This window comes from Rattus norvegicus, chromosome 9, assembly GCF_021556685.1.
Source record: "Rattus norvegicus strain SHRSP/BbbUtx chromosome 9, alternate assembly SHRSP_T2T, whole genome shotgun sequence".
Classification (NCBI taxonomy): domain Eukaryota; kingdom Metazoa; phylum Chordata; class Mammalia; order Rodentia; family Muridae; genus Rattus; species Rattus norvegicus.
In genome coordinates this window covers 20,442,574-20,470,310 of record NC_141542.1, presented here as the reverse complement: position 1 = coordinate 20,470,310, position 27,737 = coordinate 20,442,574, and the positions used below count along the sequence as shown (strand labels likewise).

The following is a 27,737-nucleotide window of genomic DNA, read 5'->3' as shown; positions in this document are numbered from 1 at the left end:
AGTGGCGGGGTTTCCAATGGCGACTCCACCCTGCAGTTTCCAGGGAAGAACCCAAGGCTAGTCCTGCCAGGGGACCTGGAGGCCTGGCGCCCGCGCGGACCCCTGCCGACCTCCGGTCTGCTCCCCAGGGACAGCAAGCCTCAAGCAGGGCGGGCTGCACCCTAAGAGCAGCATCATCAAGGTAGGTAGGAGACCCGCGTCCCTCCTTAGGCTCCTTCTGGGCAGCCCCCACTCCAGCCCTGGGAAAGCAGTGGCAGAAGGAGGCAATGCAAAGTGAGCCCATTGGGTAGGGGAAGGGAGTGTTCAGGGATGTATGGAGAGCTGAAGCAGGGATTGGAAAGCCTATGGCATTGGGAAAGAGTGGAGAGGTGCTCTGGAGTGTGCATGAGAGCTGTGCTCTGACATCCCCAGAGCAACTTGGGGCTGTCACACCTCTCCAGTTGATGTGGAATTAAATGGCCTGTACCTGCCAGGGCAGGACAGGCTTTTCAGAGGCAGCTTAGCCTGGTGGCACACTCCCTGTAATGTTTCTATTGTATGTTAAAGGACAGGGATCATGAGAAAATATTTCCTTAAAACCTCAGGCAATGAATTTTTATTTAATAGATTTCTTCTGATCTACTTTGTAATTGGTTGCCCCTTGCAAGAGATTGTATTTGGAGGATGTAAAATACCCTTCTTCAATTACGCGGAAAAAGGGAACATAAACAGAGATTTCCTCTTTTTTAGCCTCCAAAGCTCTGAGAGATTACAGTTCTGCATGATTTAATTCTTTCCTGCCTGCTATAAGCAGACCTCCAGATCAGCAAGTTCCTTTGGAATGGTTTTGCTTGTTTTTGTTTATTTTCCATGGTGCTGATTAGAAAGCCATGAATTGTTTTGTGAATTTTAAATTTCAAGAGGTGGCACCCAGAGTTTATGGTGGTTTCCTTCACACATTGCAGTGTAGTTGCAGCATAAAAAATGTGACAAGAACAGGAAAAAGAAAGTTGATGAGCTAAGAAAAGTAGAGCCTTGAGCCAGATCAGCCATTTGGCTTCCTCAAATATGGAGCAAGCATGGAATGTGGCTTTTTCAGAATCGAGGGGGTTTTTACGATTGGGCAGTGAATGCTGTGTGGTGCTAACCCGTCCCTTTTGTGGCTGACATCCCTTAGGAGACAGGTCAGAATGTGCCAACAGCACAGAGTTGGCACTGGTGGTATTTGAACTCAGAAGTGCTCAGGAACTGTGAAAGTTTCTCTGTTATCACCCTGGAGCCATCTAGTGAAATAGACCACTGTGATGCTGTGTAAGAGGCCATTGTGAGGGCTGGAGAGATGGCTCAGTGGGTAAGAGCACCAAGTGTTCCTCCAGAGGTCCTGAATTCAAATCCCATCAACCACATGGTGGCTCACAACCATCTGTAAGGAGTACTGATGCCCTCTTCTTGTGTGTCTGAAGACAGCTGCATTGTCTCACATATAAATAAATAAATCTTACAAAAGATTGTCATTACTGCAGTTTCTACGTAGAGAGGGCACAGTTGAAGGGCTTAAAGATCAAGTACATTGCCTGTCTTTAAAGATCAAGTGTATCACCTAACTTTTAAACCAAGAAATGTAGTGTCTTTTTTGCTGCTTCTGTATCTTTCAGTGATGTATCTTTTCTCCTATTACGTCGTTTGTTTCCATGATAGTTGTTTTCAAGTGAATGTGATTATTGATCCTATTTGCAGAGCCATTCAATATTTCTGTTTTCATTGGTTAAATATTTGTGGTGAATTTGCTTTGTGATATCAGTAAAATGTACGTGAAAATTTTAGAGAGTATACCGGTTTGGGTAATTATAACAACTTTCCCCTCAAGTGGTGGCCTGTTTACATATTTAAAGGACTGGAATTTATTACCATCCATAGCAGGATTGATAGGGAAGCACAATGGACAGCAACAGTGTTGTTCCCTTTGACAGTTGTGGGAGCCAAGAAAGAAGTGTGAGTTGCCTGTTTGTGTCTTACAAAACTGAGACTGAGTATCATTACTGTAGAAGCCCATGGAAAAAATGATGAAGTTTTCAGAAATCACCAGTTAAAGAAATGGTGGTATTGGTGGGGGAGGGCCCAGGAGCGGCAGGACCTCTGCGCCTGAGACACTGCCGGAACCTGAAGGGACAGACCGGATAAACAGTTCTCTGCACCCAAATCCCGTGGGAGGGAGAGCTAAACCTTCAGAGAGGCAGACACACCTGGGAAACCAGAAGAGACTACACTCTGCACACATCTCTGATGCCAGAGGAAAACACCAAAAGCCATCTGGAACCCTGGTGCACAGAGGCTCCCGGAAAGGGCGGCACAGATCTCCCTGGTTGCTGCCCCGCGGAGAGCTCGTAGTCTGCACCCCATGAGCAAACTTGAGCCTCGGGACCACAGGTAATGCCAAATTTTCCACTGCAAGTGACCTGCGTGGTGAACACCAGACACAGGCCCACAGGAACAGCTGAAGGCCTGTAGATAGGGAAAACTACACGCCCGAAAGCAGAACACTCTGTCCACATAACTGGCTGAAAGAAAACAGGAAAACAGGTCTACAGCACTCCTGACACACAGGCTTATAGGACAGTCTAGCCACTGTCAGATATAGCAGAACAAAGTAACACTAGAGATAATCTGATGGCGAGAGGCAAGCGCAGGAACCCAAGCAACAGAAACCAAGACTACATGGCATCATCGGAGCCCAATTCTCCCACCAAAGCAAATACGGAATATCCAAACACACCAGAAAAGCAAGAACTAGTTTCAAAATCATATTTGATCATGATGCTGGAGGACTTCAAGAAAGACATGAAGAACTCCCTTAGAGAACAAGTAGAAGCCTACAGAGAGGAATTGCAAAAATCCCTGTAAGAATTCCAGGAAAACATAAATAAACAAGTAGAAGCCCATAGAGAGGAGTCACAAAAATCCCTGAAAGGATTCCAGGAAATCATAAATAAACAAGTAGAAGCCCATAGAGAGGAGTCACAAAAATCCCTGAAAGAGTTCCAGGAAAACACAAACAGTTGAAGGAATTAAAAATGGAAATAGAAGGAATCAAGAAAGAACACATGGAAACAACCCTGGATATAGAAAACCAAAAGAAGAGACAAGGAGCTGTAAATACGAGCTTCACCAACAGAATACAAGAGATGGAAGAGAGAATCTCAGGAGCAGAAGATTCCATAGAAATCATTGACTCAACTGTCAAAGATAATGTAAAGCGGAAAAACCTTCTGGTCCAAAACATACAGGAAATCCAGGACTCAATGAGAAGATCAAACCTAAGGATAATGGGTATAGAAGAGAGTGAAGACTCCCAGCTCAAAGGACCAGTAAATATCTTCAACAAAATCATAGAAGAAAACTTCCCTAACCTAACAAAGGAGATACCCATAGGCATATAAGAAGTCTACAGAACTCCAAATAGTTTGGACCAGAAAAAAAACACCACCCGTCACATAATAGTCAAAACACCAAACGCACAAAATAAAGAAAGAATATTAAAAGCAGTAAGGGAAAAAGGTCAAGTAACATATAAAGGCAGACCTATCAGAATTACACCAGACTTTTCGCCAGAAACTATGAAAGCCAGAAGATCCTGGACAGACGTCACACAGACACTAAGAGAACACAAATGCAAACCCAGGTTACTGTATCCTAGAAAACTCTCAATTAGCATAGATGGAGAAACCAAGATATTCCATAACAAAACCAAATTTACACAATATCTTTCTACAAATCCAGCACTACAAAGGATAATAAATGGTAAAGCCCAACACAAGGAGGCAAGCTATACCCTAGAAGAAGCAAGAAACTAATCTTCTTGGCAACAAAACAAAGAGAAGAAAAGCACACAAACATAACCTCACATCCAAATATGAATATAACAGGAAGCAATAATCACTATTCCTTAATATCTCTCAACATCAATGGCCTCAACTCCCCAATAAAAAGACATAGGTTAACAAACTGGATACGCAATGAGGACCCTGCATTCTGCTGCCTACAGGAAACACACTTCAGAGACAAAGACAGACACTACCTCAGAGTGAAAGGCTGGAAAACAACTTTCCAAGCAAATGGTCAGAAGAAGCAAGCTGGAGTAGCCATTCTAATATCAAATAAAATCTATTTTCAACTAAAAGTCATCAAAAAAGATAAGGAAGGACACTTCATATTCATCAAAGGAAAAATCCACCAAGATGAACTCTCAATCCTAAATATCTATGCCCCAAATACAAGGGCACCTACATACGTAAATGTATGAGCTTACTAAAGCTCAAAACATACATTGCACCACACAATAATAGTAGGAGACTTCAACACCCCATTCTCATCAATGGACAGATCATGGAAACAGAAATTAAACAGAGACGTAGACAGACTAAGAGAAGTCATGAGCCAAATGGACTTAACAGATATTTATAGAACATTCTATCCTAAAGCAAAAGGATATACCTTCTTCTCAGCTCCTCATGGTACTTTCTCCAAAATTGACCATATAATTGGTCAAAAAACGGGCCTCAACAGGTACAGAAAGATAGAAATAATCCCATGCGTGCTATCGGACCACCACGGCCTAAAACTAGTCTTCAATAACAATAAGGGAAGAATGCACACATATACGTGGAAATTGAACAATGCTCTACTCAATGATAACCTGGTCAAGGAAGAAATAAAGAAAGAAATTAAAGACTGTTTAGAATTTAATGAAAATGAAGGTACAACATACCCAAACTTATGGGACACAATGAAAGCTGTGCTAAGAGGAAAACTCATAGCGCTGAGTGCCTGCAGAAAGGAACAGGAAAGAGCATATGTCAGCAGCTTGACAGCACATCCAGAAGCTCTAGAACAAAAAGGAGCAAATACACCCAGGAGGAGTAGAAGGCAGGAAATAATCAAACTCAGAGCTGAAATCAACCAAGTAGAAACAAAAAGGACAATAGAAAGAATCAACAGAACCAAAAGTTGATTCTTTGAGAAAATCAACAATATAGATAACCCATTAGCCAGACTAACGAGAGGACACAGAGAGTGTATCCAAATTAACAAAATCAGAAATGAAAAGGGAGACATAACTACAGATTCAGAGGAAATTCAAAAAATCATCAGATCTTACTATAAAAGCCTATATTCAACAAAACTTGAAAATCTGCAGGAAATGGATAATTTCCTAGACAGATACCAGGTACCGAAGTTAAATCAGGAACAGATAAACCAGTTCAACAACCCCATAACTCCTAAGGATATAGAAGCAGTCATTAAAGGTCTCCCAACCAAAAAGAGCCCAGGTCCAGACGGGTTTAGTGCAGAATTCTATCAGACCTTCATAGAAGACCTCATACCAATATTATCCAAACTATTCCACAAAATTGAAACAGATGGAGCCCTACCGAATTCCTTCTATGAAGCCACAATTACTCTTAAACCTAAAGCACACAAAGACCCAACAAAGAAAGAGAACTTCAGACCAATTTCCCTTATGAATATCGACGCAAAAATACTCAATAAAATTCTGGCAAACCGAATCCAAGAGCACATCAAAACAATCATCCACCATGATCAAGTAGGCTTCATCCCAGGCATGCAGGGATGGTTTAATATACGAAAAACCATCAACGTGATCCATTATATAAACAAACTGAAAGAACAAAACCACATGATCATTTCATTAGATGCTGAGAAAGCATTTGACAAAATTCAACACCCCTTCATGATAAAAGTCCTGGAAAGAATAGGAATTCAAGGCCCATACCTAAACATAGTAAAAGACATATACAGCAAACCAGTTGCTAACATTAAACTAAATGGAGAGAAACTTGAACTAATCCCACTAAAATCAGGGACTGGACAAGGCTGCCCACTCTCTCCCTACTCATTCAATATAGTTCTTGAAGTTCTAGCCTGAGCAATCAGACAACAAAAGGAGGTCAAGGGGATACAGATCAGAAAAGAAGAAGTCAAAATATCACTATTTGCAGATGATATGATAGTATATTTAAGTGATATCAAAAGTTCCACCAGAGAACTACTAAAGCTGATAAACAACTTCAGCAAAGTGGCTGGGTATAAAATTAACTCAAATAAATCAGTAGCCTTCCTCTACACAAAAGAGAAACAAGCCGAGAAAGAAATTAGGGAAACGACACCCTTCCTAATAGACCCAAATAATATAAAGACCCAAATAATATAAAGTACCTCGGTGTGACTTTAACCAAGCAAGTAAAAGATTTGTACAATAAGAACTTCAAGACTCTGAAGAAAGAAATTGAAGAAGTCCTCAGAAGATGGAAAGATCTCCCATGCTCATGGATTGGCAGGATTAATGTAGTAAAAATGGCCATTTTACCAAAAGCGATCTACAGATTCAATGCAATCCCCATCAAAATACCAATCCAATTCAAAAACCCAGGATAGCTAAAACTATCCTCAACAATAAAAGGACTTCAGGGGGAATCACTATCCCTGAACTCAAGCAGTATAACAGAGTAATAGTGATAAAAACTGCATGGTATTGGTACAGAGACAGACAGATACAACAATGGAACAGAATTGAAGACCCAGAAATGAACCCACACACCTATGGGCACTTGATTTTTGACAAAGGAGCCAAAACCATCCAATGGAAAAAAGATAGCATTTTCAGCAAATGGTGCTGGTTCAACAGGAGGTCAACATGTAGAAGAATGCAGATCGATTCATGCTTATCACCCTGTACAAAGCTTAAGTCCAAGTGGATCAAGCATCTCCACATCAAACCAGACACACTCAAACTAATAGAAGAAAAACTAGGGAAGCATCTGGAACACATGGGCTCTGGAAAAAATTTCCTGAACAAAACACCAATGGCTTATGCTCTAAGATCAAGAATCGACAAATGGGATCTCATAAAACTGCAAAGCTTCTGTAAGGCAAAGGACACTGTGGTTAGGACAAAACGGCAACCAACAGATTCGGAAAAGGTCTTTACCAATCCTACAACAGATAGAGGCCTTATATCCAAAATATACAAAGAACTCAAGAAGTTAGACCGCAGGGAGACAAATAACCCTATTAAAAAATGGGGTTCAGAGCTAAACAAAGAATTCACAGCTGAGGAATGCCGAATGTCTGAGAAACACCTAAAGAAATGTTCAACATCTTTAGTCATAAGGGAAATGCAAATCAAAACAACCCTGAGATTTCACCTCACACCAGTGAGAATGGCTAAGATCAAAAACTCAGGTGACAGCAGATGCTGGCGAGGATGCAGAGAAAGAGGAACACTCCTCCATTGTTGGTGGGATTGCAGACTGGTACAACCATTCTGGAAATCAGTCTGGAGGTTCCTCAGAAAATTGGACATTGAACTGCCTGAGGATCCAGCTACACCTCTCTTGGGCATATACCCAAAAGATGCCCCAACATATAAAAAAGACACGTGCTCCACTATGTTCATTGCAGCCTTATTTATAAATGCCAGAAGCTAGAAAGAACCCAGATACCCTTCAACAGAGGAATGGATACAGAAAATGTGGTACATCTACACAATGGAATATTACTCAGCTATCAAAAACAATGACTTTATGAAATTCGTAGGCAAATGGTTGGAACTGGAAAGTATCATCCTGAGTGAGGTAACCCACTCACAGAAAAACACACATGGTATGCACTCATTGATAAGTGGCTATTAGCTATTAGCCCAAATGCTTGAATTACCCTAGATGCCTAGAACAAATGAAACTCAAGACAGATGATCAAAATGTGAATGCTTCACTCCTTCTTTAAAAGGGGAACAAGAATACCCTTGGCAGGGAATAGAGAGGCAAAGATTAAAACAGACACAGAAGGAACACCCATTCAGAGCCTGCCCCACATGTGGCCCATACATATACAGCCATCCAATTAGACAAGATGGATGAAGCAAAGAAGTGCTGGCTGACAGGAGCCAGATGTAGATCTCTCCCAAGAGACACAGTCAGAATACAGCAAACACAGAGGCGTATGCCAGCAGCAAACCACTGAATTGAGAATAGGACCCTCGTTGAAGGAATCAGAGAAAGAACTGGAAGAGCTTGAAGGGGCTCGAGACCCCATATGTACAACAATGCCAAGCAACCAGAGCTTCCAGGGACTAAGCCACTACCTAAAGACTATACATGGACTGACCCTGGACTCTGACCTCATAGGTAGCAATGGATATCCTAGTAAGAAAACCAGTGGAAGGGGAAGCCCTTGATCCTGCTAAGACTGAACCCCCAGTGAACTAGATTGTTGTGGGGAGGGCGGCAATGGGGGGAGGGTGGGGAGGGGAACACCCATGAAGAAGGGGAAGGGGGAGGGGGATGTTTGCCCGGAAACCAAGAAAGGGAATAATACTCAAAATGTATATAAGAAATACTCAAGTTAAAAAAAAAAAGAAATGGTGGTTTTGCCTATATTGAATTCTGAGTTTCAAAATTATGGTTCATTTTTCTTTATTCCTTAATTAAGCTTTTTATTAAGTTTTTGATTCACCATTACTCCCTTAGATGCACAGTGCTAGGATCGTAGTAGGTGCTCAATAAATCTCTGACCATCGGGGCAGAGGAATGATAAGAAAGTATGTATTTTCTGTAAGTTCTGTCAGTTTCGGGAACAGGTGGTTTTAGGCATACCAGTCAAAGCTTGGTATCTTGTCCCACACAAGACAACTTGACAGAATCCCCTCTCTGGCCATTATGTTCAACTTCTTTTTCTCTTAATCATTCTTGAAAATCATGGAAGTAATGTGGAAAATTGATACTACCTGCAGAATAGCAAAAAAGGCCAGTCTAGATAGTTAAGCAGTTATGTTTCTCCATGAGCTGACATCTTAAAACATTTAGATTTTAGGAATTTGGTGTTGTGTTTTCCAAAGATACATCTTATAACATACACATAACATCGTAATAGAATAAAGGAATCTTTTGATTTAGCACCAAATTCCATAAAGCAATGACTACTGCACAGCTCTCTTGGCCATATGAATTACAGAAATTATATTTCACTTTTTAAAAGAAATAACGAAAGTACTTAAGGTTGAAAAAAGCCCATTGGAAAAGGTCCCTATGGTGTTTCTCTTTGGTTTCTTGTGCTCTTTCTAGAGGACAACTTTAAGAAGTCAGTGCAGCCAGGTTGTCATTGTGGTCAGGCAGTCATGAGCAGATGGTTAAGTGATGTGCTAGGGCCCCATAGGCCAGTGAGCCCAGCTGAAGAGGACACACTAGGCAATGAGCCTGACTGAAGAGCAGAGGCCAGGCAGTGAGCCTGACTGAAGAGCACAGGCTAGCCAGTGAGCCTGACTGAAGAGCAGAGGCTAGCCAGTGAGCCTGACTGAAGAGCACAGGCTAGCCAGTGAGCCTGACTGTAGAGCACAGGCTAGCCAGTGAGCCTTACTGAAGAGTAGAGGCTAGCCAGTGAACCTGACTGAAGAGCTGAGGCTAGCCAGTGAGCCAGGCTGAAGGCTGAAGAGCAGTGATTTTAACCTTTATTTTTAAGTTCTTCAGTTTTCCTAAAATTTCTACAAAAGTTTGCCTCCATAAAGTTTGGTTTAAAAGGTTCTCCTTGCTCTCTTCTTCTTATCTCCTTTCCTCTTGCTCTTATGGCACAATAATTTCCTTACTCTCAATGCCTTACTCTCAACGCTATGCCTTTACTTCTAAGTTCTTCTTGAGTTCTGTTCTCTTCAGTTCAGTTCTGTCTAAAAAGATTCTCTCTCTTTGTCCTCAGCATTTGTATATCTTTCTGAACACAGCATCACATGGTGAAAAGTTCACCACAAGTTTGCACAGGAATTCAAATCATAAGTTGGATAATCAGTTTACGACAGAGAATGTTTACATGCACATCCATGAAGAGTAAACATCAGGATAAACCATCACCATCTGTCACTGGCTCTGCACGTTCATGGAGAGTTAAAAACTGTAATTTTTATGAGAAAAGAATAAGCAAAATTACCTATAGGCAAATTTAGTCAATTATTTATGTTCAGTCCTTGTACCTATAGTAAATAATTAGTTCTCTTTTTATGAACCTTGGTTAATTGGTTTATACTCTCTTAGAATGGGCTCTAATTTGTAGATGCCTGCTTGGTATTGCAGAAGCAATTCACTCATGACACTTTAAGAATGGCAGGGTTCTCAATGCAATTTTGATTACCAGAAAGAACATAATAGCAGTCCTATTATAAAAGCTTAAAATTACTAATCTAATTTTAGGAATTCTTATAGAACCATCATTAGGAAATAAGAAATCATCTATTTGTATATACATCATCACTCCAAGACAATACATCTTTGTTGCTCTGTGGTGATCTGCTCAAAAGAGTGGGGTAAAGAGCATGACAAATACAGAGGCAGATGCTTGCAGCCAACCATTCATCTGAGAGCAGGGTCCCCAATGGAGGAGTAAGAGAAAGGATTGAGGGAGCTGAAGGGGTTTACAGCCCCATAAGAACAACACTAAAAAACACCCAGAGCTCCCAGGGCTGAAACCACCATTGAAAGAGTACACATGGACAGACCCGTGGCTACAGCTGCATATGTAGAAGAGGATGGCCTTCTTGGGCACAAATGGGAGGAGAAGCCCTTGGTCTTGTCAAGGCTTGATGCCCCAGTGTAGGGGAATCCAGAACAGGGAGGCAGGTAGACCTGGATGTTTCGGTGGGTGTGGTAAGACCCTTATAGTAGAAGGGGGAGGCGTGTTATAAGGGTTTTTTTGGATGGGAAACCAGGAAAAGGGATAATATTTGAAATGTAACAAAAGCCCTCTCTGGGGATGGACAGCAGCTAAGGTGCTCTGAACCCCTACTTCCCTGCTGCCTCCCTTTGATCGCGATTGTGGTGCATGGTGTCAGCCTGGGACTCCCCATGGGGTGCTGCTGGAACTGGTCCTGGCATTCAGGGCCAAGAGCATGATGAGCAAGGAGCAAATGGTTTGTCCCGATTCAGAGCAGGGCCAGTGGCCTCCAGAGGACAAGCACAGCTTCCTATACGATCATGAGGTCTTCCTGGGCAAGGAGGACTCCAAGACCTTTGATCAGCTAAGCCTGGACGAGAGCAGGAGAGGCTGGGGAAAATTGTTGATCCAATTGACAATGATGGAGGTGGCCTTGTTACTACTGAAGTCCTGAAAGTTTGGATCAAACATGTACAGAAAAGATAAATCTAACAAAATGTGACTAAACTCTGAAAGGATTATGATAGGGACATAGAGGAAAAGATCTCCTGGGAAGAATACAAGCAGGCCACCTATGGCTACTACCTGGGAAACCTTGCTGAATTCCAAGATAGCTCTGATCATCACAACTTTAAAAAGTTGCCTCCACGAGATGAGAGGAGGTTTAAGGCCTTGACGGTGACCTGACAGCTACTCAGGTCGGGTTCATTGCTTTTCTACACTAAGAGGATTTAGAACATATGAGGAGATTGTAGTTCTGGAAACCCTGAAGGATATCAACAAGAACGGGGATGGTTTTGTGGACTAGGATGAGTACATTGTGGACATCTTTTTCCCATGAGGACAATTGCCCTGAGACAGACTGGGTTTTGTCTGGGGAGCAGTTCAATGATTTCCCAGATCTGAACAAGGATGGGAAGCTGGACTAGGATGAGATTCACCACTGGATCCTCCCTCAGGACTATGACCATGTGAAGGCTGAGGGCCAGCATCTGGTGTATGAGTCAGACAAAAACAAGCATGAGATGCTGTCCAAGGAGGAGATTCTAGACAACTGGACCATGTTTGAGGGAAGCCAAGCCACCAATTATGCGGAAGATTTTATCAAAAATCATGATGAATTTTGAAAGACACTCATCCTCCTGTGGCCAACGGTCACAGGCTTCCTGTGGATGTTCTGGGTTATTGCTATATTTGTCAAGTATATAGCAGTTGTGTCCCTAAACAATGAGAAACCTTTCTAAAGCTCAAAAAAATCATACATTGCACCAAACAATAATAGTAGGAGATTTAAACACCCCACTTTCATCAATGAACAGATCAGGGAAACAGAAATTAAACAGAGACATAGAAAGACTATCAGAAGTTATGAAACAAATGGATTTAACATATATTTATAGAAAATTCCACCCTAAAACCAAAGGATATACCTTCTTCTCAGCATCTCATGGTAACTTCTCCAAAATTGACCATATAATCGGTCACAAAACAAGCCTCAACAGGTACAGGAAGATAGAAATAATCCCATGCATCCTTTCAAAAACCACGGACTAAGGCTGCTGATCAATAACAACAAATAGGACAGAAAGCACACATACACATGGAAGTTGAAGTCAATGACAACTTGGTCATTGGAGACATAAGAAAGAAATTAAAGACTTCTTAGAATTTAATGAAAATTAAGATACAACATACCCAAACTTATGGGACACAATAAAAGCAACGCTAAGAGGAAAACTCACAGCTCCGAGTGCCTGCAAAAAGAAACAGGAGAGATCATATGTCAGCAGCTTGACAGCACACCTCAAAGCTCTAGAAAAAAAATTAAATAAACCCTAGAGGAGTAGAAGGCAGGAAATAATCAAACTCAGGGCTGAAATCAAACAAGAAGAAACAAAACCGAGTATTAAAAGAATCAGCAAACCCAGGAGCTGGTTCTTTGAGAAAATCAACAAGATAAATAAACACTTAGCCATACTAACCAGAGGTTACAGAAAGTGCATCCAAATTAATAAAATCAGAAATAAAAGGGAGACATAACAACAAAATCTGAAGAAATTAAGAAGATCATCAGATCCTACTACAAAAACATATATTCAACAAAACTGGAAAATGTGAAGACAATGGACAATTTTCTATACAGATACTAGGTACCACAGTTAAATCAGGAACAAATAAACCATCGAAACAACCCCATAACTCATAAAGAAATAGAAACTGTTATTAAACATCTTTCATCCAAAAAGAGCCCAGGACCAGATGGATTTACTGCAGAATTCTATCAGATCTTCATAGAAGACTTCATACCAATATTGTCCAAACTATTCCGCAAAATACAAACAGACAGAGCACTACCAAATTCCTTCCATGAAGCCACAATTACTCTTATACCTGAACCACACAAAGATACAACAAAGATAGAGAAATTCAGACCAATTTCCTTTATGAATATTGATGCAAAAATGCTCAATAAAATTCTTGCAAACTGAATCCAAGAACACATCCAAACAATCATCCATCATGATCAAGTAGACCTCATGGCAAGGATGCAGGGATGGTCTAATATACAGAAATCCATCAACGAAATTCATCATATAAACAAACTCAAAGGAAAAAACCCACATGATCATTTCATTAGATGCAGAGAAATCATTTGACAAAATTCAGTACCCTTTTACTAATAAAGTCCTGGAGAGATCAGGAATTAAAGGCCCATATCTAAATATAGGAAAATGCAAAATACATCTAACCAGTAGCTAATATCAAACGAAACTGAGAAAATGTAAGGAATCCCACTAAAATCAGGGACTAGACAAGGCTACCCACTCTCTCCCTACTTTTCAATATGGTACTTAAAGTCCTAGCCATAGAAATCAAACAATGAAAGTAGGTCAAAGGGATAAAAATTAGAAGGGATGAAATCAAAAGACTAATATTTGAAGATGATAAGATAGTCTACATAAGCAACACCAAAATTTTGCCAGAGAACTACTTAACCTGATCAACAACTTTGCAAACTGTCCGAGTATAAAATTAACTCAAACAATTCAGTAGCCTTCCTCTACTCAAAGGGTAAACAGGCTGAGAAAGAAATTAAGGAAATGACACCCTTCACAATAGTCCCAAATACTATAATATAACTTGCTGTTACTTGAACCAAGCAAGTAAAAAAATCTGTAGGACAAGAACTTCAAATCTCTGAAGAAAGAAATTGAAGAAGATCTCAGATGGAAAGATCTCCCATGCTCATAGATGGGCAGGATGAATATGGTAAAAAATGGCCATTTTGCCAAAGGCAATCTACAGATTCAATGCCATCACCAACAATATTCCCACTCAATTCTTTATAAAGGTAGAAAGTGCAGTTTGCCGTCATTTGGTATAACATAAAACCCAGGATAGCAAAACTATACTCAACAATAAAAGACCTTCTGGGGGAATCACCATCTCTGACCTCAAGCAGTATTACAGAGCAATAGTTTGTATGGTATTGGCATACAGACAGGCAGCTCAGTGGAACATAATTGAAGACACAGAAATGAACCCACACACCTATGGTCATTTGATCTTTGACAAAGGAGGTAAAACATCCAATGGAAGAAAGATAGCAGTTTTAACAAATGGTGCTGATTCAACTGGAGGTCAACATGTAAAAGAATGTAAGTTGACCCATTCTTATTACCCTGTACAAAGCTTAAGTCCAAGTGGATCAAGGACCTCCACATCAAACCAGATACACTAAAAGTAATAGATAAAAAGTAGGGAAGTGTCTCAAAGACATGAGCACTAAGGAAAATTTCCTGAACAGAATACCAATGGCTTATGCTTTAAGATCAAGAATCGACAAATGGCGGGACCTCATAAAACTGAAAAGCTTCTGTAAGGCAAAGGACAGTGTCATTAGGACAAAAAGGCAACCAACAGATTGGGAAAGAATCTTTACCAATCCTGCATCTGATAGAGGACTAATATCCAAAGTATACACAAAACACAAGAAGTTAGAGTACAGAGAGCCAAACACCCCTGTTTATAAATGGGGTACGGAGCTGAAGAAAACATTCTCAGCTGAGGAATATCGAATAGCTGAAATGCACCTAAAGAAATGCTCAACATCCTTAGTCATCAGGGAAATGCAAATCAAAACAACCTAAGAATCCACCTCACACCAGTCAGGATGGCTAAGATCAAAAACTCAGGTGACAACAGAGGCTGGGGAGGACGTGGAGAAAGAGAAACACTTGTCCATTGTTGCTGGGATGGCAAACTGGTTCAAGCACTCTGGAAATCAGTCTGAAGGTTCCTCAGAAAATTGGACATTCCACTACCTGAGCACACAGCTATACCTGTCCTGGGCATATACCCAAAAGATGCTCCAACATACAATAACACGCATGCTGCACTATGTTCATAGCAGGCTTATTTATAATAGCCAGAAGCTGGAATGAACTCAGATGTCCTTCAACAGAGGAATGGATTCGAAAAATGTGGTACATCTACACAATGGAGTACCACTCAACTATCAAAAACAATGACTACGTTCAATTCATAGGCAAATGGAAAGAACTAGAAAATATCATCCACAGTGAGGTAATCCAATCACAGAAAAACACACGTGGTATGCTCATGGGAGCAATGGCCTTGAAGCCCTCCATTATTGATGTTATTATTATGGTTAGCATTAAGTATGACTGGGTTCATGGAAAATCCCCAGCCAGCTGCAGAAGACTAATACAAATGTGGTGGTCAAGATGAATAATCATATGATAACGTGTGACGTTAAGATACACAATGTCATGACCTGTAACCTTTCTGAAAAACCAACATCTTGTTGATTAATAGATATGACAAACCTGTGACCTTTCTGACAACCTGTCAACATCAGCCGATTCCCTGACCACATGAATATTGTGTCCTTGGCATGGGTAAATGTTTATTACTTCCCCCTCTCTCTGTTACCCATTTTATGGTACAAATTCAGCCTTGGGGAAAAATAAAATTGTCGCCTTGATCAGACTCTTGTCTTGGAGTCCTTCTTCGCGTCTCTTGTCCCTCATTCTCTTCCAGGTACTCAGCACCCCTCGTTGACAGTATGTACTCATTGATAAGTGGATATTGATCAAAACCTCGAATTACCCAAGATTCAATCTATAGATCTCAGGAAACTCAAGAAGAGGGATGACCAAAGTGCAGATGCTCCCATTCGTTCTTAAAATGGGGAACAAAAATATCCATAGGAGGGGATATGGAGGCCAAATCTAAAGCAGAGACTGAAGGAACAGCCATTCAGAGTCTGCCACACATGTGGCCCATATATATACAACCACCAAAACTAGGTAAGATTGATGAAGCTAAAAAGTGCTTACTGAAAGGGAACGGATATACATCTCCCCTAAGAGACACATCCAGGGCATGTCAAATAAAGAGGTCAGAGCTAGCAGTAAACTACTGAACTGAGAACAGGACGCCCTTTATGGGAATTAGAGGAAGGATTCCAAGAGCTGAAGGGCTTGCAACCCCATATGAACAGCAATGCCAACCAAATAAACCACTAGCAAAAGACTATACATGGACTGACCCAGGGGTCCAACAGCATATGTAGGAGAGAATAGCCTTGATGGGGCACCTGTGGAAGTGAAGCCCTTGTTCTTAACAAGGTTGGATCCCAGTGCAGGGGAATGTCCAGGAAGGGGTTTCTAAGTGGCGTGGATTGAAGGACCATACATATGGGAGAGGGCACGGCAGGGGGGCTTATGGACCAAAAGCTGGGAAAGGGAATAGGTTTGAAATGTAAATAAAAAGTATATATCTATTAAAAAATAAAATTTAAAAATAAGATAATAATAGTAAGAAATAATCGAAAAAGAAAATTTGAATAAGAAAGAAATTATGGACCAAAAGCTGGGAAAGGGAATAAGGTTTGTTTTTTTTGTTTTTGTTTTTTTTTTTTGTTTGTTTTTCTTTTTGTTTTTCAGAGCTGGGGACCGAACCCAGGTCCTTGCGGTTGCTAGGCAAGCGCTCTACTGCTGAGCTAAATCCCCAACCCCGGGAATAAGGTTTGAATAAAAAGTATATATCTATTTAAAAACACTAAAATTTTAAAAAATGATAATAATACTCAGAAATAATCAAAAGAAGAAAATGTGAATAAGAAAGAAATTTTAGGATTTGGAAAAAGATGAATGCCAGGTATTTGAAAAACTGTATGACAATGGTAAACACTTTAATATACATGAGAAATTTTTTTACATGTTAATGAACTGCATATTTTTTTAAATAGTGATTGGAAATCCAGTCCCTTCCTGGGTATGAGGCTAGGTATCCAGATGTAGTGGAATTCATTATTTGTTGAGTCCTGAACCTTTGAGCCTGCTTCTAACACAGCTCATGCCAAGGAAACTAGGCCAAGGTGATATCTAAGCCATTGACCAAACTATCTGGACTAACAATCACAGGTGAAATTCCACCTTGTAAATGGGAGGAGAGGAATAAAAGATACCTTTAAGGATTTAAAAAAAATGAAATGTACACAAAAAATCCAATAAAAAAGTTTAAAATAAAAATAACTTAGGAAATACAAAATACTGGGGTGCCACTCCACAATCATGATGTGTTTCTTCTGTGACAGCTTACAGGTTAATTTACTTCTCTATAACTGTTTTCTTATTTGAAAGTATGTAATGGCATCATCTGTGGAGTGGGTGGTGAGAACAAAAGCTTTGGCTAACTTGAATAATCGATCCCTCCTGAGCATGTGCTTAATATTCTAAGCACAGGGAAATTTCCTGAGGGGATTAAAGAACAAAATCCAAACCTAAAACAGGAACAACGATGATTTAAAAACATTCTGCATGCTGGGTGTGAAGGCATGTTACAACATTAATCAGCTTTGTAGGTATTTCTAATAAGCACACAAAGAAACAAAAATCCTATCACAGTCCTTGCAGTTGCATCCAACAAAGAGAGAGCTGTGAGGTAGTGCGTGCTGCTTCTTTCCCCAGATACCCCTGGGCCTCAGGCCTGCACCCAGTGAGCTGGACCAAGAGCAGCCAGGTTGAAATTCCTGCTGCCATGGCAGGATTCTGCAGGAACATTTCCCTTTGACAACAAGGAACCTGTGTGGAGGAGACCTCTTGGTGAGTCCTCAAGGACTCTACATGTCCTATTCTACAGGGAGAAGCACTGCCAGGTCTTTGGCAAGGCCAGCCAGTTGTTTGGGTAAGTCGCTGGTCCTGTGGCAGAGGGCGAGGAATGGCAGAAAGAATGGCAGCTCCACTGAGAGCAAAGGCTACCCCTTCTAGGCCTATGACCTCCTAATTAATTTATCTTTTCACCTGATGCCCTATTCACATTTTCTTACTATCATACAACTGTGATCTTGATGAGCAGCTGGTCTCTTGTTTTCTTAATTAGTTCTTTGTTGTCACGGACCTTTTTAACTTACTCCAGCCCATGAGACTTACTTATACCTTCTGTATGCAGTAGGACCCTTGGTGGGCCTGTCATCTCAAAAATAGAAGGTTCAGTAATCCACAAGATTGGAGTCCAGTTTACCTCAGACCAGGAAAGAAGTCAACCACCATTAGTAAAAGAGCAAGGGAAAAATTACATAGGAAAAACAAGTGCCCTAATCAGAAGAAAAGATCCTCAACTTCTAAGGCACGTACATCTGCACCCCTCTCTTCTGAGCTTTGCATAGTGATGTTGTATAACTCCAGATGGTAGGAAAAGGCAGAGATCTTCCCAGAAACGTCATACATGATTTTCACTCTTACATCTGTGCGGTTGGGTGGCATTATAGCACACATTCAGGTGGGATTATAACACCACGGATAAGAAGACAGAATCCACATATCACAATGCCAAATGGACTCCCTCCTGAACTTATGGACCCATTAAAATTGAGCTTCAACCTGACTTCAGGCCATTCCACTCCCTTCCTGTCCTCCTGATTCTTATGTTTGCTAGAAGTAAAAGATCATGGTGCAGCCCCCAATATTCTCATGCCTGGACTTGGCTATTCATGAAGAATGATATTGGACAAGTGATGGCTATGTAGTTATGATGTAGTAACACAAGGTCCAGGTTGACATTTGCTCACTGATGTCCAAGTTAATTGTCTTGTTATATTTGAGAAAGGGAAGATGTCCTACATAACATATAAAAGGGACAGAAACTTATTCTTTTATATATGCCCTGTAGTTGATCCCTATGTTCCCATGGAAAAGGAGTTTTTATTGCAAAAAAATAGGATTATAGACCTTTGATTTTGTGGAATACATGGATATGTAAATGGAAACAATGTCGGCTTTCAAGGACTGCACAGTAAGCAAATATTTCCAGGTTTTATACACTCAGAGGTATAGAAGAAATATATTGGCCTCCAGAAAAAGGGAAAAGCTTAGGAATGGAAATGTGTGTCACATGCATTGTCTCAAGTAGTTTATTTACTTTTAAGAAAAGTCTCCCTCCTCCTTGGTCCCTAGAGATTTGGGTGCTAAGAAAAATTTGTTCTCCAATTCAGGGTTGTAAGCAACCCTCCCCAGCAAAAGCATTGTTGACTTCTAATGAAGCAGAGACAAATATCTAGCTTTGAAATAGAGGTTGCCAAATGGTATTCCCAGCGACACATGAGAGACTGGAGGAAAGGGTCCCCACAGAAAATCATTAGTTTGGGGAGAGCTGGTTAGTAGGTAGTCCATAGAACTTTCCAGTGACATCACCAGTAAGCACTTCACTGGGCAATCTATTGTATCTAAGAGATCCCTAGAATCTTCAGTGATGTCACCAGGGTTGTGGTGACACCAACTGCCTTTGGGATCTTTCTTCAGTTCCCTTTGGGTTCACAAGCAGGCATGTTTCGCCAGCTGCTCAGGCTATTTCGGAAGGAAAGTGGAGATCAAGGAGAGACCACACCAGGTCAGAGGGAAGCCGACCCCCTCTCTAGTGAAACAGGAAGGAGGAAATCATTCTGGGGAAGGCTTGGTGAGTCCAGGGCAGAGTTGGGGAACATCTTCAAGGAGGTAGGTATGAGATGTGCCTTCTAAGACTAGGCCTTACAGGCAGGAGCCTTGGGATATCTCAAAGGCAAACCAAGAGTCAGGAGTTCCTAATCTTAAATTTGAGAGAAAGACATAAAGTGGAAAGCCTTCAGTGTCTTTTCTTGAAGCTTTTTAACTGTGAGTGTCAATGAATGGCAGGAGGAGGCACTGTGAGATTAACAATGTGACCATCCATGGTTGGGAGTTGAAGCACTTCATCCTCTAGATTACTGTCGGTTACATAAGTCTCTGATGGTGAGAAAAAGGAAGGATGCACCCCTAGTCATGAATTGAGTTCTCAGACACTTTGGGCTGGAACACAGATGATTAGAGCTTGATGGGGCTAAGCATTATGAACTGCAGGATTAACTGCACCACATCTGATATGAGATAACATTATCCCAGATGTTTATGTCTCAGTCAGGTTATAACTTTCAGTGACAGGGGTCCTGTAATAGTGAGTGTAGCACGTGTATGGCATTAGAGGTTGGGAAGAGGGTCATAGCTTAAAGTCCAGCTTCAAAATAGCTTTTCTGCTCTTTCAGGGATTCACCCAGTCTACCATTTCCTCTTCCTCAACTGCCTTTTGGTATTCAGAATGGTCTTTTCCTCCCATGGGCCACCAAATATGCAAATTCACTTGGGTTTATCTATCTACAGGTTTTGGTAGGAAGGCATCATCCCAAACTGACATCAGTCAGCAAGAGGAGTGTCTAAAGGAACTGGAGGAACTCAAATTTGAAATCCAGAAGTGTCAATTCGAGAGGGATGAACTTTACCAAATCCTGGACCTTTATATCTATGATGATTGGGACCACAGGTAGTCACTATGCCAAGTAACCTGTTCACATTCTTGTGATCTCTCTCTGCTAACCCAAGATTTCCTCATAGCACGACAAGTTTCACCTCTCATCCTGGATTTTAAGGAGCCTTGGCATGCATTAGCTTGTGAGATAAGCTAGGTGCTGTGTGTTTAGGGTCAACCTTTTTGTACTTGACCCTGAGCTCCTTGGATTAGCATTGGTTCTGTCAGCAGCTGGAAGGACCTGGTCACACTTGCTGCAACTGTGTGTGTGAATGAAATGCCTGCACGTCATCACTCTTTCCTCTGGATTTGTTCATTATACTCTGATTCTATGGCACCTCCATGGATGTAGTTGTCATTCTAAATGTGTTTGGATATGGGTTGGTATGTGTGTATGTGGAAGTATATGTGGTGTTTTACTCAGGATCAGGACGTCTGGGACCTTTGATGGGGTCTGAGGATTTGTTTGATCAACACTTTGCAGGTCATGATAGTGATGAGTACATGGAGGCCCACACTGATCAACAGAGCACTTTGCTCCTTCTGTATACCGTGGTGGCACCCAGGACTCTCCCGAGGGGAGGAGGTGCTATAAATCCTCTTCCCTGTCAAACTTAGTTATGCCCTCTGGGAATTCATGTAACGATAGAAACCAAGGATTGAGTATACCTGCTTTCAAAACAAGAGAAATGTCATCACAGCTTTCTCTTGGGCCCAAAGCTATGGCACAGACTGGAGGAATCTTCTTCCTGAACTAGTCAATTCCATCATGCTCACCTGGCCAGCTCTTGAAGGTCAGGTCCCTCCGGTTGGTACCGTGGCTCTGTTGTCCTGTGCCCAGGATAATAAACTTAACCAGTACAAATAATTTGAAGGAGCAAGTACGTGGTACATACTGAGATTAAGTAATGGAGAGAACAGTCTGATTTTACCTAATTTGTTTCACCTGCTTTGATCTTTAGTTTTTTATTTTTTTAACTATCCAGGGATTGTTTATTGTGACCTAGAAATGGTCACTGTGGTCTTGACTGTTGTTATTCCCAAACAGGCAGCTCTCAGGCTGTGCACCGTCCTATATAGTGAGTCTTTGCAGAACCATATCTCCCAGGATTCCAAGGAGTCCTTATTTCAAAACAAATATTTGCTTATTTACTTGTAAATATTTTCTGTGGATGGAGTCTCACTGTTGGGTTTTGGTCTGGTTTTTGAGTTTGCCACTATCTTCCCTTCCACCATTCCTTGAATTTGAAGTTTTTTATTATATATTTTTTATTTACATTTCTCCTAATTCTGAAATCATGAGTTCAAAACGTTATTTGTTCCTTTGGCCTTGACCTAACCCAGGCTGGATGTCGAATTGCCAGTACTTCAATCCGAACATGAGATGAGAATGATGGCTATGCAAATGATGACCAACTCAATAAGTGATGCCATGGAGAGGTACAAGGAGCTCATACAAGTGAACAGTTCCTACCGGTGAGTCGCTGTCAGAGATGAGAACCCAGCACTAGGCAGGGAATGCTTCTGTCCTGTATGACTTTGAACCAAAGTCAGGGCTCTGGTTCTGTAGTGTCTGACTCTTAACAAGAAGCCTGCCTTGTGGCAAGGGTCTCGGATTTGTAGCTCTTGGACTCAGTTGTCCTACATGTGAAGGGTGTAGAAGACCCTCCAATTCTTATTTTCCCCATTTAGGATCCTCTAGATAGAAAAGGTTTGCACCATGATGGGAATATCAATCAACTCTGAATCTCTAGGACTCTGACAGGATGTCTATGATCCATGAGAAACACATGGCAGGATTGTACAGCTATTGGGTCTTCTATCCTCCCTCAGAGGGCATTTGACCTCTACTTGCAGATGATTTCAGCATACTATGGACATATGAGCTCCCTTATGGACCATTTTTCTACCTTGATTTATATAAACCGTATTAGTGTCAGGATTTTCAGAAATACTTTGATTCATGTGGAATGTGTCCTCTGGATTTTACCTCCTCTAATTGGTGCTAACTTGTATAATGTTGCTCTAGTCTGGGGATGTCTGGGGATGAGGGATTCCTTGAAGGGATGATTGGACTTGCAGGAGTGACAGGCAAATAGAAGCTGGCTGGGATTTACCATTTTTTGTTTGTGGTTCAGCATCAGGCACTCCCAGCTCCTGCGTGAACAAGCTCAATTGGAGAACAATATACAGATTTTGCTGAGTGAGAAGAGAGAACTGCTGGTCGAGCAGACTGAACTGCCAGCATCCTCTGTGGAGGCAAAGAGGCTCTGTGAAGAGGCCGGAATGAACATCTGTGACCCCAGAGCCAAGCAAGAGCAGGTAGGGTTAGGACTCAGGGTCAGGGTGTCCTCATGTCTTACCATAACCATAGCCAAACCAATGTAACTGTCTATTGACTGATCCATGTCCTGACCTAGGTCTCATCCAAGTGTTCATTCATGTGATGGTTTACAAGGCTTTCTGTGGAGATAGCCCCTTTTCAAGAAACTGCATGTTTGGAAAGCAAATGCTCCTGCTCTTCGAGAATCTGCACTTCATTAAGGGAGATAGGTTGATCACACAGCACAGCACTACATGCCATTATGTATGGAGGGTGCTATGTGGGAGCCCCTCTTTAGACTAGAACAGGGCTTTGAGGGATGAAACAAAAGCCTGGAGCTCATTTTCTTTTCAGGGATTGTGTGAGACTCCAGGAAGTAAGTAGTTTTCAAGGAGGAGACCCTCGTGGAAATGGCAAAGAAATGGTTCTCATTGTCATTTGTGGTGGCTTTTGTTATTCCTCCCCCCTTCCCCTCTATATGAAGATGGTGACTTCATGCTTCATAGATCTTGGGTAACTACAGAGCCTGAGGAGCAGCATGTCAGTCCTGTCTTATTTGAGTGCTCCTGGAGAGTTCATGTCTGGGCCTTACAGTCTGAAGCTGGTTAGAAGAGCAAGGATGTGGAAAAGGTTTCTCAAAGGCTGAGGGTTGCCATGAGAGATTTGAGACTTCAAGAACAAAGTTATCAGTACATACCCCCAGTTTTCAAGAAAGGTGCATTGCTGTGCTGACCTGCATCTTAGGGAGCATGCGGGGAGGCCAGTTCATGACATGCAGTTTTGTCCAGTCATTATCCAAATTAGGCCTTTAAGCCAAGGTCTCTCAACAAACCTGAAGCTTCCTGCTTTGTGCTGGCCAGCAGTCTTTGCATCACCGGTCCAGTTCCAGGTAGAGCCCCCTCTCTTATTTGTCTCAACACATTCTTAAACCATTCAGCTATTTTAAAAATAAGGATTAGATTTCTTCACTTTCCCTGGACAGAGGTATCCCCCAGGAAGATTCTGGTTTGTCTTATGGGCTTCACCATGATCTTGCATGGAATCCTAGAGTGCATCCCTCTGCTGACATTGCTTTGCTGACTATATCATGGGCACGGCATTCTTTCAGGATAGATTCCCTCTCAATATTGTACATAGTGCTGCAATTCAGAAAAGTCACTGTATGTTATTTCTTTAGCCTCCTTCTGACTGACATTGAGGTTGTTTTAATGTCACATGAACTCTAATGTGATGAAAAGTTCCTGGGAACTGACCATGAGACACTGACTTCTCTGATGCTTCCAAGGTTTTCTATGAAGGAAACAGGGTAGTTTTAGTGAGGGGCCTATGATGAGTCAGCATAGAGCTTGATGGAGTCTTTTCCTAGAAATCTCTCTCTTTGGAATTTGATGTTGTGTTGTTTAGGCTATCTGTGCAGAACATGTAACTTACTCGTAGGACCAGCAAGTATGTGCATAGAAAGGTTTCCTGAAGTGGAAATGAGTATAGGCCAGGGCAGCACAGCCTGCTGGAGTCTAAGAGACTTGTACACAGCATTGTTCCCACTAATTCCTCACTCAACAGGAAATGTGCTGCATAAGAGCAAAGTTTTCAATGTGCGTGGGAGTGTGTATCTGTGTATGTCTGTCTGTGTGTGTGTGTGTGTGTGTGTGTGTGTGTTTTCAGTAATGAACCTGTGTTTCCCTCTATTTCCAAGTTTCATAAGAAAAGAATTCTAAGAGTTCACATTACATCCATGAAACACGAAAGACAGCTGCCCAGTCATTTGGCATCTCCATGTAGCTCTGTACAGCAAAAGGACACCTGTTATTAATTTATTCTGTTTACAAAAAAATCTCAACAGAATTATCTTGTGAAGTGTGGGGGAGGAGTGGGAAATACGATCAAGTGAGTCGTGTTTCACAGGGGTAACAAATGGTACAGGCCTGGAGCTTGCAGGACCCTTTTTGTTATGGTGTAGAAGCAGGACAATAAAGTCCTTTAGAAATGCAACCCCCCAAAAAGAGGACACAAAAACACCTGTAAAGTTAGATTTTCAAGTGATTGTGGGCAAAACTACTGATCTGCATTGAAATCCTTTGGAGCATATCATAGGAGTGGAGTTAAGGGAGGTAAGGGCAAGGCTTCTCTATAAAATCCATGAGTTTATGATCCTTCGCTGTTCTTTGTGAATTGTCAAAGCCCACTGGAAGGTTGTGTCACTCACTGTGTCTTCTCCAAGGTTGCTTTCCCCATTGCCTGCTACCATTTCTTTCCAGCTACCTTGGCAACTACAGCTTCCCCTGGGAGTTTGGCTTGGATTTAATTCATTGAGATTTTGAGTTGCTTGGAGTTGTATCTTCATCCAGCAAAAGTCCCATAGCTATGCTGAACAGGGCAGTTTCAGGAGCCCCTTTAGGTGCACAGATAATCCAAAGCGCTCCCCTATGTTATCTGTGTAGCATTCTGCAAGTGCTGTTGGTCAACATCATTTTCTCTCAGTTAATTTCAGCCTCAATGGGTTTAGGAGAAATGATGAGCTTCTAATGGGTCTGGCAGTGTAAGAACAGGTAGCCCTATGAGAAACCATGTTCAGAAAGTGGAACAGAAGTTTTAGTTAACCGAGTGATTCCACAACAAGGAGTAGGTGTTGCCATTGCAACTAGGGAGCATCACTGTTGTAGTGGTCCCAAAGTAGCCTTGAAGGAGAATCTATCCAGACGTCCATCAGCCAAGGAGTAAAAGTGTACCATAGGTAGAGCCCTTCCATACATTCTGATTCAGTCTGAGATAATCCATGCAAGCTTTTACTTTCTTACTCAAAATAACTGTGGCACAATCACATTACAGGGAGAAAATTTGTTAATTTGGATCCTGGTTATAGAGATTTCCTATGATTCTAGCTTTGGGCATAAAGTCACTCGGGCTATGGTAAAGAGAGCTCCGATTAGAAGAAGCTGCACAGTTTGGGGAAAGTCTGAAACAGTGAACTAGAACAAGAGTCTAGTCCACCACCAACATATGATCCTTTGCTGGGAAACAAGACTGCTCTACACAGCCTTGGGAATTTGCTAAGCAAGACTGGTAATAGGGAAAGATCCCTGAGTCTATGACGGTTTATGGGGGCACAGCACATCACTGACTGAGCTGTCTATAGGCTCCGGTCACTATGTACATACATATACCACTCAACATTTGTTTTTATGCCTCCAGAGTATCCTGGGGAATGTTTACATTAAGCATTAATGTTCAGGTAGGAACACAGGCTGGAAGAAGCCGTTTGAATATCCTTTCCCTATATAAATTCCCTTTTTGGGTGAATGACCACCCACATGGATTTCAGCCTCAGGCAGCTAAGGAGCTACTCAGAGTATTGTTCTGGTACAGTTCATGTGAATTTTGCCCATGAAACAATATATATGATCCTCTGGATTTCTTGGTATTTTCTACTCCTTTCTTCCTGTGATCTCTCCGGAAAGATCTGAGGACATTTTCTCTTCTGTTCTCTCACAAATTGCCTTACACTAGCCATAGACTTACAGGGGTGCTGTTCTGTTTCTACATCACAATCACCTTTAATGTCCGTGTGTACGCTGGGAAGATTTGCATGGAGCACATTCTCAGTGATTACAGGATCTGTGCACTTCCCATGGATTTGATGTGAGATGGCTTCTCTGTGTATTTGCAGGTACAGCGGTAAAAATGGAACCTCGGCAGGTTCCTTCACTGCAAACATAATCAGAACTTTCACCTCAATTCTGGGCATGTTCTCCAGAAGGCATCCATATGGTATTCTAGGTTGCTCATACCTCTCTTGAACTCAGATTCAGACATAGCTACAAGGTTATTAGTCAATATAATATACCTGGACCAGTGGAAAAATATGCTCATTTTTCTCTAAATTCCAGTACAGTGCATAGTCCACAGTTCAAATTCAACAGTTTCAAAAGGTGAGATATAAATCGAAGCCCAGGTATTCTATGACATTTGGGGATGCAGGGACTGACCTCAGCTAACAGACAGGTCATGCTGGATTGTCCAACTGAATAGAGCTGATGTAAGAGGGAGACCTGAATTGACAACCACTAACTAAACCTTTTTTCCCTTGCTCTGCTAGGTCTGAAGGTCTCCAGCAGAAACTCGAACATGACACAGACCAGGACAGGATCTCCCTTGGTGAGAAGTGCTACAGGAGGAGAATTAAGTGTGCACAGCAAATATACCACTATTACATCCCTTCTGTAATGTCCATAGCAATTGTGGACTGCATTTTCCTCCTTTAGTTTGAAATCTGTGGATTGAATAGGCAGTACTTTCACCACCCCTCCCTCCAGCAAGTGTACACTTTTGGAGGAACTCAGAGAAGTGCTGATGCACATCAATCAAGAGCTGCTGGTCATCCAGAAAGACTGTGCACGTGTAAATTTTTACTTGTCCTGATGGGTCATCCAGAAGAGTTTCATGGAGATCAGTTCACAACATTGGAAAGTCTTGAGACAAAGACTGTAATATCATTTATACTCAGTATTGCATGGCTTTTTCCTTAATACCCCACTCCAACAAAACAGACCTACTTCCACTCCTCTTGAAAAGATTATTACCATCAGTAACTGCTTGTCTATTATGTCTCCAAGGCAAGCCACAGACTATAAGTCTATTCTGCAAAAGGAGCAGCAAAAGAATGCTTAGCGTAATTCCTCTATTTAAAGTTTGCTTGAGTTTTGATTATTTTGGTTATTTGGTTTTCCTTCTGTTCATTTGAAATTTTGTTATTTATGTGTTGTTTTGTTCATTTGCTTTCTATTTTGATAAGGATATAGACTATATATATTGATTACCTGCATCTGGTTACTATCAAGTAAATTGGATGTATTCTGGTGAATAAAAGAGTAATCTCAAA

At 41.4% G+C, this 27,737-nt stretch overlaps 1 protein-coding gene and 1 pseudogene across 2 annotated transcripts; both read left to right on the top strand.

Moving 5' to 3' along the window:
• On the top strand, nt 1–27,737 carry LOC148003441 (disks large homolog 5-like). Of its 2 annotated transcripts, XM_087568753.1 has the most exons (6): nt 1–181; nt 17,691–17,907; nt 20,391–20,550; nt 21,880–22,011; nt 22,674–22,857; nt 26,955–27,737. In XM_087568753.1, exons 2-6 carry the CDS (start codon nt 17,847–17,849, stop codon nt 26,958–26,960), a joined length of 543 nt encoding a protein of 180 aa, XP_087424879.1. In that variant the 5' UTR covers nt 1–181; nt 17,691–17,846; the 3' UTR covers nt 26,961–27,737. The 2 variants fall into 2 exon arrangements, with proteins under 2 accessions (XP_087424879.1, XP_087424878.1); XM_087568752.1 differs by lacking the exons at nt 1–181; nt 17,691–17,907 and adding an exon at nt 19,454–19,674.
• Nucleotides 10,928–11,819, top strand: LOC148003442 (reticulocalbin-1 pseudogene; annotated as a pseudogene).